This window comes from Odocoileus virginianus, chromosome 14 (assembly GCF_023699985.2).
Source record: "Odocoileus virginianus isolate 20LAN1187 ecotype Illinois chromosome 14, Ovbor_1.2, whole genome shotgun sequence".
Classification (NCBI taxonomy): domain Eukaryota; kingdom Metazoa; phylum Chordata; class Mammalia; order Artiodactyla; family Cervidae; genus Odocoileus; species Odocoileus virginianus.
In genome coordinates this window covers 5,439,461-5,453,041 of record NC_069687.1, presented here as the reverse complement: position 1 = coordinate 5,453,041, position 13,581 = coordinate 5,439,461, and the positions used below count along the sequence as shown (strand labels likewise).

The 13,581-nt window shown below is 42.2% G+C and overlaps 1 protein-coding gene across 5 annotated transcripts in view; it reads left to right on the top strand.

The window, feature by feature from the left end:
• The window catches only part of LOC110143170 (odorant-binding protein-like), a 51,354-nt gene extending 38,873 nt beyond the window's left edge, over positions 1-12,481 (top strand). For 4 of the 5 annotated variants that reach the window (XM_070476463.1, XM_070476465.1, XM_070476462.1 and 1 more), the window contains 7 exons: positions 4,496-4,594; positions 5,392-5,531; positions 8,465-8,535; positions 9,297-9,413; positions 10,479-10,580; positions 10,787-10,834; positions 12,309-12,481. In XM_070476463.1, the coding sequence (XP_070332564.1) occupies positions 4,514-4,594; positions 5,392-5,531; positions 8,465-8,535; positions 9,297-9,413; positions 10,479-10,580; positions 10,787-10,834; positions 12,309-12,310 (561 nt within the window). In that variant the 5' untranslated portion in view covers positions 4,496-4,513 and the 3' untranslated portion in view covers positions 12,311-12,481. Of the gene's footprint in view, positions 1-4,495; positions 4,595-5,391; positions 5,532-8,464; positions 8,536-9,296; positions 9,414-10,423; positions 10,581-10,786; positions 10,835-12,308 lie in introns of those variants that run through there. The other variant, XM_070476466.1, reaches the window with a different exon arrangement.
• The last annotated feature ends 1,100 nt before the right edge of the window (positions 12,482-13,581 follow it).

Genomic DNA, 13,581 nt, shown 5'->3' with positions numbered 1-13,581 from the left:
TGCTGGCATATTGAGTGCAGCACTTTCACAGCATCATCTTTTAAGATTTGAAATAGCTCAACTGGAATTCCATCATCTCCACTAGCTTTGTTCATAGCAATGCTTCCTAAGGCCCACTTGACTTCACATTCCAGGATATCTGGCTCTAGGTGAGTGATCATACCATCATGATTATCTGGGTCATGAAGATCTTTTTTGTACAGTTCTGTGTATTCTTGCCACCTCTTCCTAATATCTTCTGCTGCTGTTAGGTCCATATCATTTCTGCTTTTTATTGTGCCCATCTTTGCATGAAATGTTCCCTTGGTATCTCTAATTTTCTTGAAGAGATCTCTAGTCTTTCCTGTTCTATTGTTTTCCTCTATTTCTTTGCATTGATCACTGAGGAAGGCTTTCTTATCTCTCCTTGCTATTCTTTGAACTCTGCATTTAGATGGGTGTATCTTTACTCTTCTTCTTTGCATTTTGTTTTTCTGCTTTCCTCATCTATTTGTAAGGCCTCCTCAAACAGCCATTTTGCCTTTTTGCATTTCTTTTTCTTGGGGATGGTCTTGGTCACCGCCTCCTGTACGAAATCACAAACCTCCATCCATAGTTCTTCAGGCACTCTGTCTATCAGATCTAATACCTTGAATCTATTTGTCAACTCCACTGTATAATTGTAAGGGATGTGATTTAGGTCATACCTGAATGGTCTGGTAGTTTTCCCTACTTTCTCAGTGTAAGTCTGAATTTCACAAGAAGGAGTTTATGATTTGAGCCACAGTCAGCTCCCAGTCTTGTTTTTGCTGACTGTATAGAGCTTCTCCATCTTTGACTTCAAAGAATATAATCAATCTGATTTCAGTATTGACCATCTGGTGGTGACCATGTGTAGAGTCTTCTCTTGTGCTGTTGGAAGAAAGTGTTTGCTGTCACCAGTGCGTTCTCTTGGCAAAACTGTTAGACTTTGTCCCTGCTTTCATTTTGCATTCCAAGGCCAACTTTTTCTGTTAGTCCAGGTATCTCTTGATTTCCTACTTTTGCATTCCAGTCCCCTATGATGAACAGGACATTTTTTGGGGGGTTTCAGTTCTAGAAAGTCTTATAGGTCTTCATAGAACCATTCAACTTCAGCTCCTTCAGCATTAGTGGTTGGGACTTAGATTTGGATTACTGTGATATGGAATGGTTTGCCTTGGAAACGAACAGAGATCATTCTGTCATCTTTGAGATTGCACCCAAGTACTGCATTTCCGGCTCTTTTGTTGACTATGAGAACTTCTCCATTTCTTCTAAGGGATTCTTGCCCTCAGTAGTAAATATAATGGTCATCTACTTTAAATTCACCTACTCCAGTCCATTTTAGTTCACTGATTCCTAAAATGCTGATGTTCACTCTTGCCATCTCCTGCTTGACCACTTCTAATTTACCTTCATTCATAGACCTAACATTCCAGGTTCCTATGCAATATTGCTCTTTACAGAATTGAACTTTATTTCCATCACCATTCACGCCCACAACTGGGCGTTGCCTCATTCGCTTTGCCTCATTCTCTTCATTCTTTCTGGAGTTATTTCTCCACTCTTCTCCAGTAACATGTTGGGCATCTGCCAGCCTGGGGAGTTCATCTTTCAGTGTCCTATCTTTTTGCCTTTTCACACTGTTCATACTGTCCACATCAACAAGCAAGCCTCAAAGTTTCCACAAGTATTAGGAAGGTCATGGATATATCACTTTTCTTTCTTTTCACATCTCTGTTTTCCTCTCTTCCTGGAGAGATTTGAGAGATTTGTTTTTCATTCACTCAGTTGTATCCAACTTTCTACGACCCCATGGACTGCAGCACACCAGGCTTCCCTGTCTTTCACCATCTCCCAGAGCGTGCTGAAACTCATGTCCATTGAGTCGGTGATGCCATCCAACCATCTCATCCTCTGCTGTCCTCTCTCCTCCTGCCTTCAGTCTTTCCCAGCATCAGGGTCTTCTCCAATGTGTCGGCTCTTCACATCAGGTGGCCAAAGTATTGGAGCTTTAATGTCAGTCTTTTCAGTGAATATTCAGGGTTGATTTCCTTTAGGATCAACTGGTTTGATCTCCTTGCAGTCCAAGGGGCTCTCAAGAGTCTTCTCTGATCTCTTCTCTTCTTCAAGAGGTCCTCAGTGGCAAATACAAGCTCAAAGGAGGTGCTGAGTGGTGAGGAATTTTAGTAGGAGACTTGAGATAACACATGGCTGTCACCTCCTCTACTCACACGGACAGTCGACCTGTCCTCTGCTTGGGCTGTGCACACCTCAAAGTGCTTCCCTGACACCTGGTGGAAGAATGATAGATCTTTCCTGAGTCAGACTAATGGGGCCGCCTTGGAAACTGTGCTGAAATCTACAACCTGGGTAACTATTTCAGAGGAACCCCTACTCTGTGTTAACCAGGTTCTAGGTGGGGATTCCCTAGAGAACAGTGTGCATGTCTTCCTCTGTCTTTGTCCATTCCTGTTTATCTAACTGAACACTCATGGCTGTCTTTCCCTGAGGTCACAGGTCTCAGGGACAAACAGTCACAGGTTGGGGTGTTGGGTGATTTCTAGACACACCTGGCCAGTGCCCCTGGCCTTCTAGAGCCTTTTACCTTGTCCACTAGACGGTGCTGACCTGGGCCACTTCTACTAAATCCATACACCCATGTGTGTGACTGAATGACCCTTGGATGTGACTCTGGATTCTAGTCCTTAACAGGTCCTTTGATGTTTCTTTTCACCAAGAAATGCCCCTGATATACACATGTAGGCCCAAACTGGAAAATCAAAACCCAAATCCCAGGAAACACCCTGACTTACTCATTCACCAGCTCTAGCACTGGGGACTCAGCTACCCCAAAGTCCAGGACCTGGCAATGTGGAAATAACTCATCAGGGAATGAAGACTGCTTATTAGAAGAACAAGAGATGATAAAGCGGGAAGGAGAAGGAGTTAGGGAGCGTGGGGCTGTGAGTCTGTAGGAGAGCACACCCTGGAGAAATCTGCAGGTTCCTCCAAGGACTGAGACTTCATGCTGGGTCAGAGGAGCAGGTTAACTCATGTCATCCAGGATTTCTCAGTCTCCCCATGGTGGACCTGACTGGGTAATTCTCAGTGTTGAAGTGCTGTCCTTGCATTATAGGCTTCACCTCTAATGATGAGATGGAAGGTGTCACCAACCTCCTCTCACACTGTGACACCCGGAAATGCCAGCACACATGGCAAGTCTCTCCCTGGGAGGCACAGAGTCCCCTGAATCAATTAGTTGCCTACATTTTTGTCAACATTCATGAGAAAGTTTGGAATCAAGGTCCTATGACTTCCTTTAGTTATAAAATAATAAGATTGCCACAGCCTGTTGCAATCATCCCTTAAAGTAACTATGTTAATTTCCCCCTGATTGTCAGTAAGAAAGGTCTTCCTAAAACGGGATAGTCCTAGGACACATTCCCAGGGGACACATGTTGGTAAGAATCCAAAAGGAAAACCTGGGAGTGTTGAAGAGGCCTAAGGAGAGACAGAAGGATGATGAGGGGTGGATAAAGGGTGTCAGTGGAGATAACGCTCCTGTCAGCATTATCTGAATCAGGACTACCCTGGTGGCCAAGTGGGTAAGACTCCACATTCCTGCTGCAGGAGGTTGCTGGTTCCATCCCTGGGTGGGGAACTGAGATCCCTGCTTGAGAAAAAAAATACAGTGAAGAGATTCTTAGACAGTTTGAGACCTTCAAAATAACTAGACATTTAGAGTTAGGTAATTTGGGTTTTTTCCCCTCAAAATTCTAGAAATGACAAGAACTACTGTAATGCTTTCTTGCTTGCCTGAGAAACAATGGAGTCAGTGAGTGAATGGTATATTACAGATTAGAAGGGTAAAAGGATGTCTGGAAGAGGAGTGATGGAAATGAATTCCTGACATGCCTTCTTTAGCGGAGCTCAAGGGGCATTTGAACAGATCTCCCATTGGTTATAGGAGGGACAGGTTTCCTGCTGTGGTGCAGGATGAAGTGATAAACATGATTTGTGCTGATGTGCTCCACAACTCAGAGAAATTGGAGGCTTTTCAGGGGTCTCTGAGAAAATCATTTAATTGTACTAACCATACACTGAATTTTAAACCATCTCCTCAATGTTTAGGAAACAATACAGGAGTGAGGGAACACATGTCCTGGACAGTTTATCCCATTTTGGATCTCAAGCTATCAAGGAAAATAAATGTTCCTGACCTTGAAATATGGGGTGTGCTGTGATTTCTCACTCACTCTAAAGGTCAGATGTCCAGATTCACTTAAGCGTCTCCTGAAACAGTCCTTGTTTAAAGGACAAAATGCCAGAAAAGCTCATTCCTGCCAAGCAGGATATTGAAGATGACTTCTGTGCAACCTTGGGGGAACAACCATTGGTTCACGACGTGTCACGCCAACATAATGATCCTACAAGAAGTGGCACCAATTCGCATCCTCTCCAATAACTGGAACCCTCTCACCCTCTCCAAAAGGACTACGAGGGCCACAAGATGAAGGTTCTGGTGCTGAGTCTTCTCCTTGGTCTGGTTTGTGATGCCCAAGAAGCGGATGATCAGAAAGGTCTCTCACAGGTACCAGGGATGCTCTGACCTGGGAGGAGGTCTTGGGGGGTCGGGGGGTGCTGTGTGCATATGTGTCCCTTTTGTGGTTTTGTTATGTGGATCCATAAGCCGAGCCACCTCCCTCCAGCTCCATCGCTCCATTTGCTGGCTGTATACTTGTCCTATTGGGTCTCTATTATCTCTACTGTGTATTAGATGTGACTCACACATTTGTCAGGGCTTCCCTGATAGCTCAGTTGGTAAAAAATCTACCTGCAATGCAGGAGACCCCGGTTTGATTCCTGGGTCGGGCAGATCCGCTGGAGAAGGGATAGGATATCCACTCCAGTATTCTTGGGCTTCCCTTGTGGCCCAGCTGGTGAAGAATCCACCAGCAATGTGGGAGACCTGGGTTGGATCCCTGGGTTGGGAAGATCCCCTGGAGGAGGGAAAGGCTGCCCACTGCAGTATTCTGGCTCGGAGAAGACAATCCATGGGGTCGCAAAGAATCGGACACGACTGAGCGACTCTCACTCACTCGCACATTTTTACTGCTCTTGTTACAGAGATAGAGGATCAGTCAAATAAGTGTTGGATTGTAGTTCTTGCACTTGACAACAGACCTTAAGCTGTTTCAGAAATGTCTTCATTTCTTCCCTTCTTTGACTTCATTTTTTTTTTTTTTTTACTATTTTATAAACCCTGCTTTGTTCAGGTGTTAGATAATGTGTGCTGGTGAGCACGAGGGATGGGGAACTCATGAGCGTGATGCTAGATGAAATAAATAAGACAAAGATGCAAATTTCTAAAAGGAATTTTACCCTTAGCTTTCAGGAAAATGGAGAACTGTGTACATCGCCTCCACCAGCCCAGAGAAGATTGCTGAGAACGGGCCATTCAGAGCTTACTTGTGTTACCTTGTCTTTGATGATGAACAAGGCACAGTAGACTTCTACTTTTATGTCAAGTAAGTAAAAATAACCCAGAAGGAAAACACATATAAACCTCAAGCCTGAGGGAGGCTGTGGCTTCCACGTCTGCAGGGAACTCTCAGGATTATGTTGATAGCCAGACCCCCTGAGCTGTGTGGCTGAGCAGGGTCTCTGAGCTGGAGGGATTGGGTGGGGGGGGGGGGCAGTTCCCCTAAGAGCCTCCAGGGAATGTTCTGGAGCCCTTGCTTAGATGGGAGAGTCCCCGAAACTCCACTGGCATCAGCTCATTAAAGGAAAGAGGGACACAGCAGAGAGAAGAGGTCCGTGCCTCACACCCCACAGTTCCAACCAGAGGCTTGAACCCTTCCTGCGGAATTTGCAAGAGAAAGTTCCCACTGAGCCCGAGAAGCTGAGGGCAGGGGGAGAGCACACGGTGACCTCTGCCCTGCGGGGCTTCCTTGAGGGATGACTCATCATCACTGAGTTTACTAAAGCTGTCATAGCCCCAGGGACCACTCAGAGAAGGTCCACTAGACAGCAGATGGTTTATAAGGAACGTGCAAACTCAGATATGTATTTTGAGGAATAAAAGCATTAAGAAAAAAACACCTAAGGATTTTATGCTTGGAGAGGTTGGTTTATAGATATAAATGTTTATATATTATATATCGCACATGTATATATTTGATAGTGTGTGTGTGTGTGTTAGCTCATTCATGTCTGACTCTTTGTGGTCCCATAGACCATAGCCAGCCAGGCTCCTCTGTCCATGCAGTTTTCCAGGCAAGTATACTGGAGCAGCTTGAGATTTCCTTCTCCAGGGAATCTTCCCAGGCCAGGGATCGAACCCCATCTCCCAGTCTCCTACACTGGTAGGGGAGTTCTTTACCACTGTCCCAGCTGGGAAGCCCGTGTGATAATATGGGTGCGTTAGCGCTCAGTCACTTTGGCTGTGTACAGCTACTCCTGATCTTAGGAACTGTAGCCAGTCAGACTCCTCCATCCACGGGATTTTCTAGGGATGAACGCTGGAGTGGGTTGCCATACCCTCCTCCAGGGGATCTTCCTGACCCAGGGATCGAACACAAGTCTCCTGTGTCTCCTGCATTGCAGGCAGATTCTTTACCTCTGAGCCACCAGAGAAGCCCTCTTTGATAGCATTCTTACAATCAAATTACAACCACATAAAGATACAGACTCACAGACACATACACACACATATGTATATATTATATCCTAGGAGGATATATTATAACTGTATTCTGTCTGTTTTCACTAATTTTTTAAGAATATTATATTATCTTCCTCTATGCCATTTTTATATTTGAGTTCTATGTTTGAATTTTCATGTGGCTAATCTTTCTGAAACCAACTTTGCAGAAGTGTGAAAGTGAAGTGAAAGTGAGAGTCACTCAGTCATGTCCGACTCTTTGCGACCCCATGGACTATATAGTCCATGGAGTTCTCCAGGCCAGAATACTGGAGTGGGTAGCCTTTCCCTTCTCCAGGGGATCTTCCCAACCCAGGGATCAAACCCAGGTCTTCCACATTGCAGGTGGATTCTTTACCAGCTGAGCTACCAGGGAAACAGAAGTGTATTTATGGGTAATTATATGCATCTTTGCACGCATGCATGCTGTCGCTTCAGTCGTGTCCGACTCTGCAACCGCATAGACGGCAGCCCACCTGGCTCCTCTGTCCCTGGGGTTCTCCAGGCAAGCATACTGGAGTGGGTTGCCATTTCCTTCTCCTACATGCATCTTAGTGTAGGGCATAGTTCAGTGTGTTTTGACCGGTACACACATTTTTCACGACCTCCACGTACAGATATAAAAATTCTATTCTTCACCATTCAACGTCTACCCTTTAAGCCACAGATAAGAACAGATCTGTTCATCTCACCTCTTCTAGAACTTCAGAGGCCACCTTTATGCACCCTGCATCATTTTCCCCAGCTTCTATCACTTAGCATAATGTTTTAAAATTTTACCTCACTGTCTGCATATGCAGGGAGTCACATTTTTCAAGCCAAGTGAGAGGATATGGTTTACATAAAAAATTTATTATATCTTGCAGATATTGGAAAATGGTTTTGTTCCCACTTTGTGGTTATTTTGAGTAACTGCAGTGCATTTTCCTAGTGACTAAGAACACTTAGCCCAATTCATTGTGGGCATTCTTTCCCAAGGTGTCTGTTCAAGAACTAATTCTTGTTGAGTTATTTCCCTTTTAATATTTATTTTGTGTGTGTGCTTCCTATAGGCCATATACCCCTATTTCACACATGACATATATGAAGACATTCACAGTATTTGGTTATATAGTTGACAATATGTACTTTCATATATTACATATACATATATAATTTCCTTATGTCATATAAGCATAACGTGTACTTGTGGGTTTACTTGTGTGTGTATATGTTTCAATGGGCATGTATACATGCATGTGTCTTTCACTGATCAACCCTCTTACATTGTTGTGATGGAAGAATAGTGTGTGTTTTGATAAAATTAATCATTTCTTTCTCTAATTTTTTAAAATTTTTTTCCCTATCATATTATCTAACGAGTCATTGCCAGGGTAGTGAGAATCCCCAAGGTCTGCCATGATGGCAACACGTCTCTGTTTCCAGGAAGCATTTTTTTTTTTAAGCTATATTCATTTAATTTTCCCTAAAAGTTTAGATCTGTCCATGTTTATTCTCCTTTCAACATGACTTGCTTTCTATTTGCAGTTTAACCTTGGAACTACTGCTCAGATTTAATGTGTAGACAAGCCATCCTCGTCACTTGATAGTTACTTGGCCTTAGAGGATATGTTTCTTCTCTTTTGAAGGTCACATTGCTCACAGGCACTAAGGTTACAGCTCACACTTAATCTTTGGGGAGAAACAAAGAAAATCCTAATTATATGTTAATTTTTTCATTATTTTAATCAACCACCCTGAATATGTTTTATTTTTAAGGTTGAACGGAGAATGGGTAGCAAAACATGTCACAGGGACAAAGAAAGAAAACAACACTTATGTTGTGGAGTGTAAGTATGACTGTTTCACTGGTCAGAGTATGTTTGGGTGGAAATCTTGGTCTCAACTTCCTTCAATTATCCCACACACCTGAATTCTACTCCAGTGAACAGTTAGAGGTGTGGGCAGGCTGCAGCCCCCAAGATGTCCAAGCACTTTATTTTGTCATGAGCAAAGGGTTCACACACACACATTAGGTCTCCTCCTAATTATGAGTGCTTCTCTTGAGAATAACATGTGCAGACGTGTAATTCACAACAGCCTTACAAACTGACATCTCAATGGTCTATTTGAGTTTGCACATCATCATTCAATTTTTATAAACAGTCTTAAAATATCTTAATTCACCCAAGGTACGATGGATGAACTTAAATGCAAGGAAATCATCCTGAATTCAATCATAAAAGCAGCTTCTATTCAAAGCACTGGAGATGCTGCTAAGATTTATATCTGTAAGCTCTTAGTAATGGCAGTAAACAACATTCCTAATTTTACATGGCTTAAGGGATACCTATTTGACTAAAATTTAAATTTGTCAGGTCAATTGTAAGGAAAGTAGGAATAAAAAAGCCTTGCCTGCTTTCCTTGACTGCCGTCATAACAACTGTAGCATTCAGCGCACCCTTGGAGTGAGACACACATCAGGACAGGATGTACCATTGCTAATGCTCTCAATTGGCCATAATAAATCTAATTGAAAATAAATTAAGATTGGGTTGTATATATGTATATATATACACATGTATGTATCTGTCTTTTCTCTCTCTCACAGATGAGGGTGAAAATAAACTTGAAGTTATTTATGCATCTGACACTGTTCTGGTAATAAGTGTTGTCAACAAGGATAAGAATAGAAAATGTGGGGAGATACAGTTGGCTGGAATATTTGGTATGTGTGATACCCTCATATCCACATTGACATGGTCATGAAGCATTTCCATTGTCAGTACTTTTATTCAGAAAACCTGTATGTGGTGACAGTATCCATTATTCAGTCTATAAGGCCTGCCTCTTTGTTCAGTGAGTTAAGGACCCTGGAACAAAATCTACCAAAAAAGAGGAGATGGTAGGGATGGGAAGTATCAGGTCATCAAATATTTCTACATAATTCCCACCTGTTGACATTTTTTAAAAATTGAGTTTTACTAGAAGTAGTTTGTTTTTAATTGGAGGAAAATTATAATATCATGTTGGTTCCTAGATTTTTTAAAAAAACGTATCAATTAATTTCAATCCATTACTTTAATGGGGCTACTCTCAATTTCTTCAGCATACCATGTTCTCGATGAACTCTAAGCCTTATTTAAAATTTTTATTAATTAATTAGTTTATTTATTTTACTTTACAACATTGTATTGGTTTTGCCATACATTGACTTGAATCCATTATGGGTCTTTTATACTAAATCTTTGTTCTGCTCAGTTTTCAAATGCACTGTTCTGTGAGCATCAACATCATCCCCAAATAACCACACAGAAGCACTGAGAGATGTGTACCATCGGGACATCAGGGGTAGTGGGTGGACTAGTGGGTTAATTAACGAATACATCGCCTCCCATTTTCATGTGTGACGTGACAAATGTGTCTCTGTCAGGACAGAACTGTGTTTCCTATTTATCTGGATCCAGAACAAGATCTGAGTGGCAGGTATGGGTTCCAGAGTGTTGATAAAGGAACAAGTAGGTTCCATACAGTGATGGGTTGAGCCCCAAATTCATGGAGTTCCTGCGAGTCTTTGGGGTCCTCTTGCTGATGCTAGTGGTGTCCTAGTTAGAAAGTTGCACTGTGATTAATTCTTAAGACAGACATCTGTGTCATGGGAAATGATAACTCCTTGAGGCTTAATTTATAACAAGGGAAGAGCTGATTTGCACATTCTACTTCTTGTTCTGCTTTCAGAAATTTCTCTGAGTTGTAAGGGGCAAAATTCTGCTTTGTGTATGGTGTTTTTCAGTTAAAGTAAATGATATTGAAGAGAAAGCCTTGGAGATATTCAAGGAGCTGTTGAAACTGAAAGGGATTGAAGAAAAACATATTGTGAATTTCTTCGAAAGTGGTAATTGAATTACAGTTTTTCCTAAATATATCATTTACCTGATACATAAATATACTATCAGGAAGCAAATCAATTTTTTTGACATTTCTTTCTCCATAAATAATCTTTTATATATTTAATTACTTTAAAAAAAAACTTGAAAATACTGGGGAAGGGTAGTAATCAGTGGATCATTTTTTCTTGTTGTTGTTTTGATCTTCCCCCAGATGACTGTCCTCCCTGCGCAAAACTATGGAGTTCAACAAAAGCTCAGTGTAAGTGAAAATATTTGTTACTAACGTCTTTCCATTAAATCAATCAGTAAGGACTCATGGTGATTTCATACGTGCCAAACTTGGCAGGTAATGATTTTTTGTCCCAATAATTTATATTCTATAGCCAGATAATTTTTCTGTTACATTAGGTAATTTCTCTTCTCTTGAGCCATGTTAAATTGCAGATGGGTTGGTTGATTAATGCTGAGCAGTTTTGGTGAAAAAGCCTTATCCTGCAGGAATCTTGCAAATCAGCGTCATCAGGGAGAAGCAGTGACTGCCACAAGCTGGTAGAAACTAGTGTTCCCATCAGTCCTGACTTTGTGGTTGTCAATACAAGTCCCTACACCTGGAGAACTGGGATTAAAGAGAGCTCATGTTTTCTGCAAGACCAGTGTTTAACCTCACATGATTCCGATAGAACTAGTAAAGACATTCCAACCACGCTGCCTGAAACATGCATTTGGTTTACATTCCCCCTCAGAAGATTTTCTTCAAGTGAGATCTTTAACTTTCTACACTAAGACAGCCTCAGAAAATGAAACTGTTCTAGGCTAAAATGTGGCTTTTGACTTTCTGTTGAGGAAAAAAAGTGGAAAAACAAGCAAAGAAAAACACTAGCTTCCTGGTGAATATGGTAAGAAAGATGTGGTGCATATAGTCAGTGGAATATTACTCAGCCACAAAAAATGAAATCATGCCATTTGTGGCAACATGAATGGACTATATACTAAGTAAAGTAGGTCAGATGGAGAAAGACAAAGACCACATGATATCACTTATATGTGGAATCTAAAATATGACCCTATGGAACTTCTTTACAAAACAGAAACACTCTCACAGATAGAGAAAACAGACTTGTGCTTGCCAAGTGGAGGAGGATTGGGGACAAGAAGGACTGGGAGTTTGGGGTTAGCAGATGCAAACTATTATTTACAGGATGGCCAGACAAGATCCAACCGTATAGCATAGGAAACTATACTCAATACTCTGTACAAACCTAAGTGGGAAAGGAATCTGAAAAAGAATAGATATTAATATATGCATGCATAAACTAATTGTGCTGCTGAGCACCTGAAACTAATACACCATTGTTAGTCAAGTATACTCCCAAATAAAATTAAAATTAACTCTTGAAGACCCCAAACACAAAGCTTGTGGAATTAGAGGCAAGTACTCCAATCACAGAGCCTGTAAATGACCTTTAGATGAACCATCCCAGTGAACATGCAATCGGAAATCTCCTAGAATGAATTCCAAATGGGAAAGGTCACCCTATATGAACATCTTTGGGAAAATTCCACCTGGACCAGCATATCACAGAGATGTGGAGTATTGAGGTCCACCAGGAATCTGCCCATTGGATCGGCTACCAGCTCCTGTAGCTTGGACAGCCTACTGCCTGAGGCTCACCCTTGTCAGCCACCACACTGTCGACCCTACTAAACTTTGGTCCTGTTTTATTCACCTACAGAAACAGTCACTGAGACCAGACACATCTTCTTATGCATGGATTCAAGATCCACCAAATGAAGATGACTTTCCTAATTAACATGGTCCTTCTCTCCTCACACTCCCTTTCCCATCTCATCTCTCCTGGTCACTAATCATGTCCTGCTTGGTGGTATTTGATTTCTGAGGGTTTAAATAAATTGGCTTAATACACAACCGACTTACATGTGTCTGTACAAAAGTCCCCTATTTTAAAAGACACAAATATGCATGCTAAATTTAACTCTCCAGAAAAATAAGCCTTTAATAAGATAAGTGTTCATCAGAGACAATTCTGATGAGGAGTAAATAGAGATGTCCAAGAGGTGTTTAGCGGAGAAGGAGAAAAATGACTAAATCACCAGGGGACAGGGTTATGGATCCTCTTATTGTAGGGAAGGGGGCAGTCTGGTCATGAAAGACATCCCTAGAAAGCATCTTATTCATTACGGGGCAAGGAACTTGCGTTCCACTCACTGAAATGCATAAAGAGAAAGTGCAGTATGCCATGGGCCATAACTGAGGGGAAAAAATGCATATTCTGAGAGCACCAAAACTTCTGCAATTGAGCTGAAGGACTGATATTTCTTAATGGCTTTATCTCTAGTGATCAGTGGTGGCCAGCTTATAAGCCTTGGTCAATCCATCACACCATGAAGCCAGTGCAGCGGGGTGGGGACAAGATGACTGACAGTTCAGTCAGGAAGTTGTCATTGTTCACAGCATCTAAGGATGGTCTTCCACTCTCCCATGCGTCAAAGAACAGTAGACGCTAGTATTTTGAAGGAGAGGCGATTCCCACTGTCCTGGGCAGGGCACCTGATCAACCCCTTTACAATCCGAAAGATCTAGCACCCTCAAAACATAGAACTTACAGGGCTTCCCTGATGGTCAAGTGATGAAGAAACCGCAGGGTTACCTTGCCAATGCAGGATACATGGGGCTTGACCCCTGGTCTGGGAAGATCCCACACGCCTCAGGGAAGCTAACCTGTGCACCACAACTCCTGAGTCCACACGCCTAGAGCCCACGCGCCAAAGAGAAGCCGCTGCGATGAGAAGCCTGAGCACTGCCACCAGAGTCGCCCCACTCACTGCTGCGCGAGGAAGCCCGTGCCGCAAAGAAGACCCAGCACAGCCCAAAACAAGTCAGTAAGTCTTTGGGGAAAAAAGGGAGAAAAAGTATAAAATCTATTTGAAAGGTTGGGCCAAAATTTAGAAATCTAGTCCAAGTTCTGGGAAAACAGTACTAGGCCA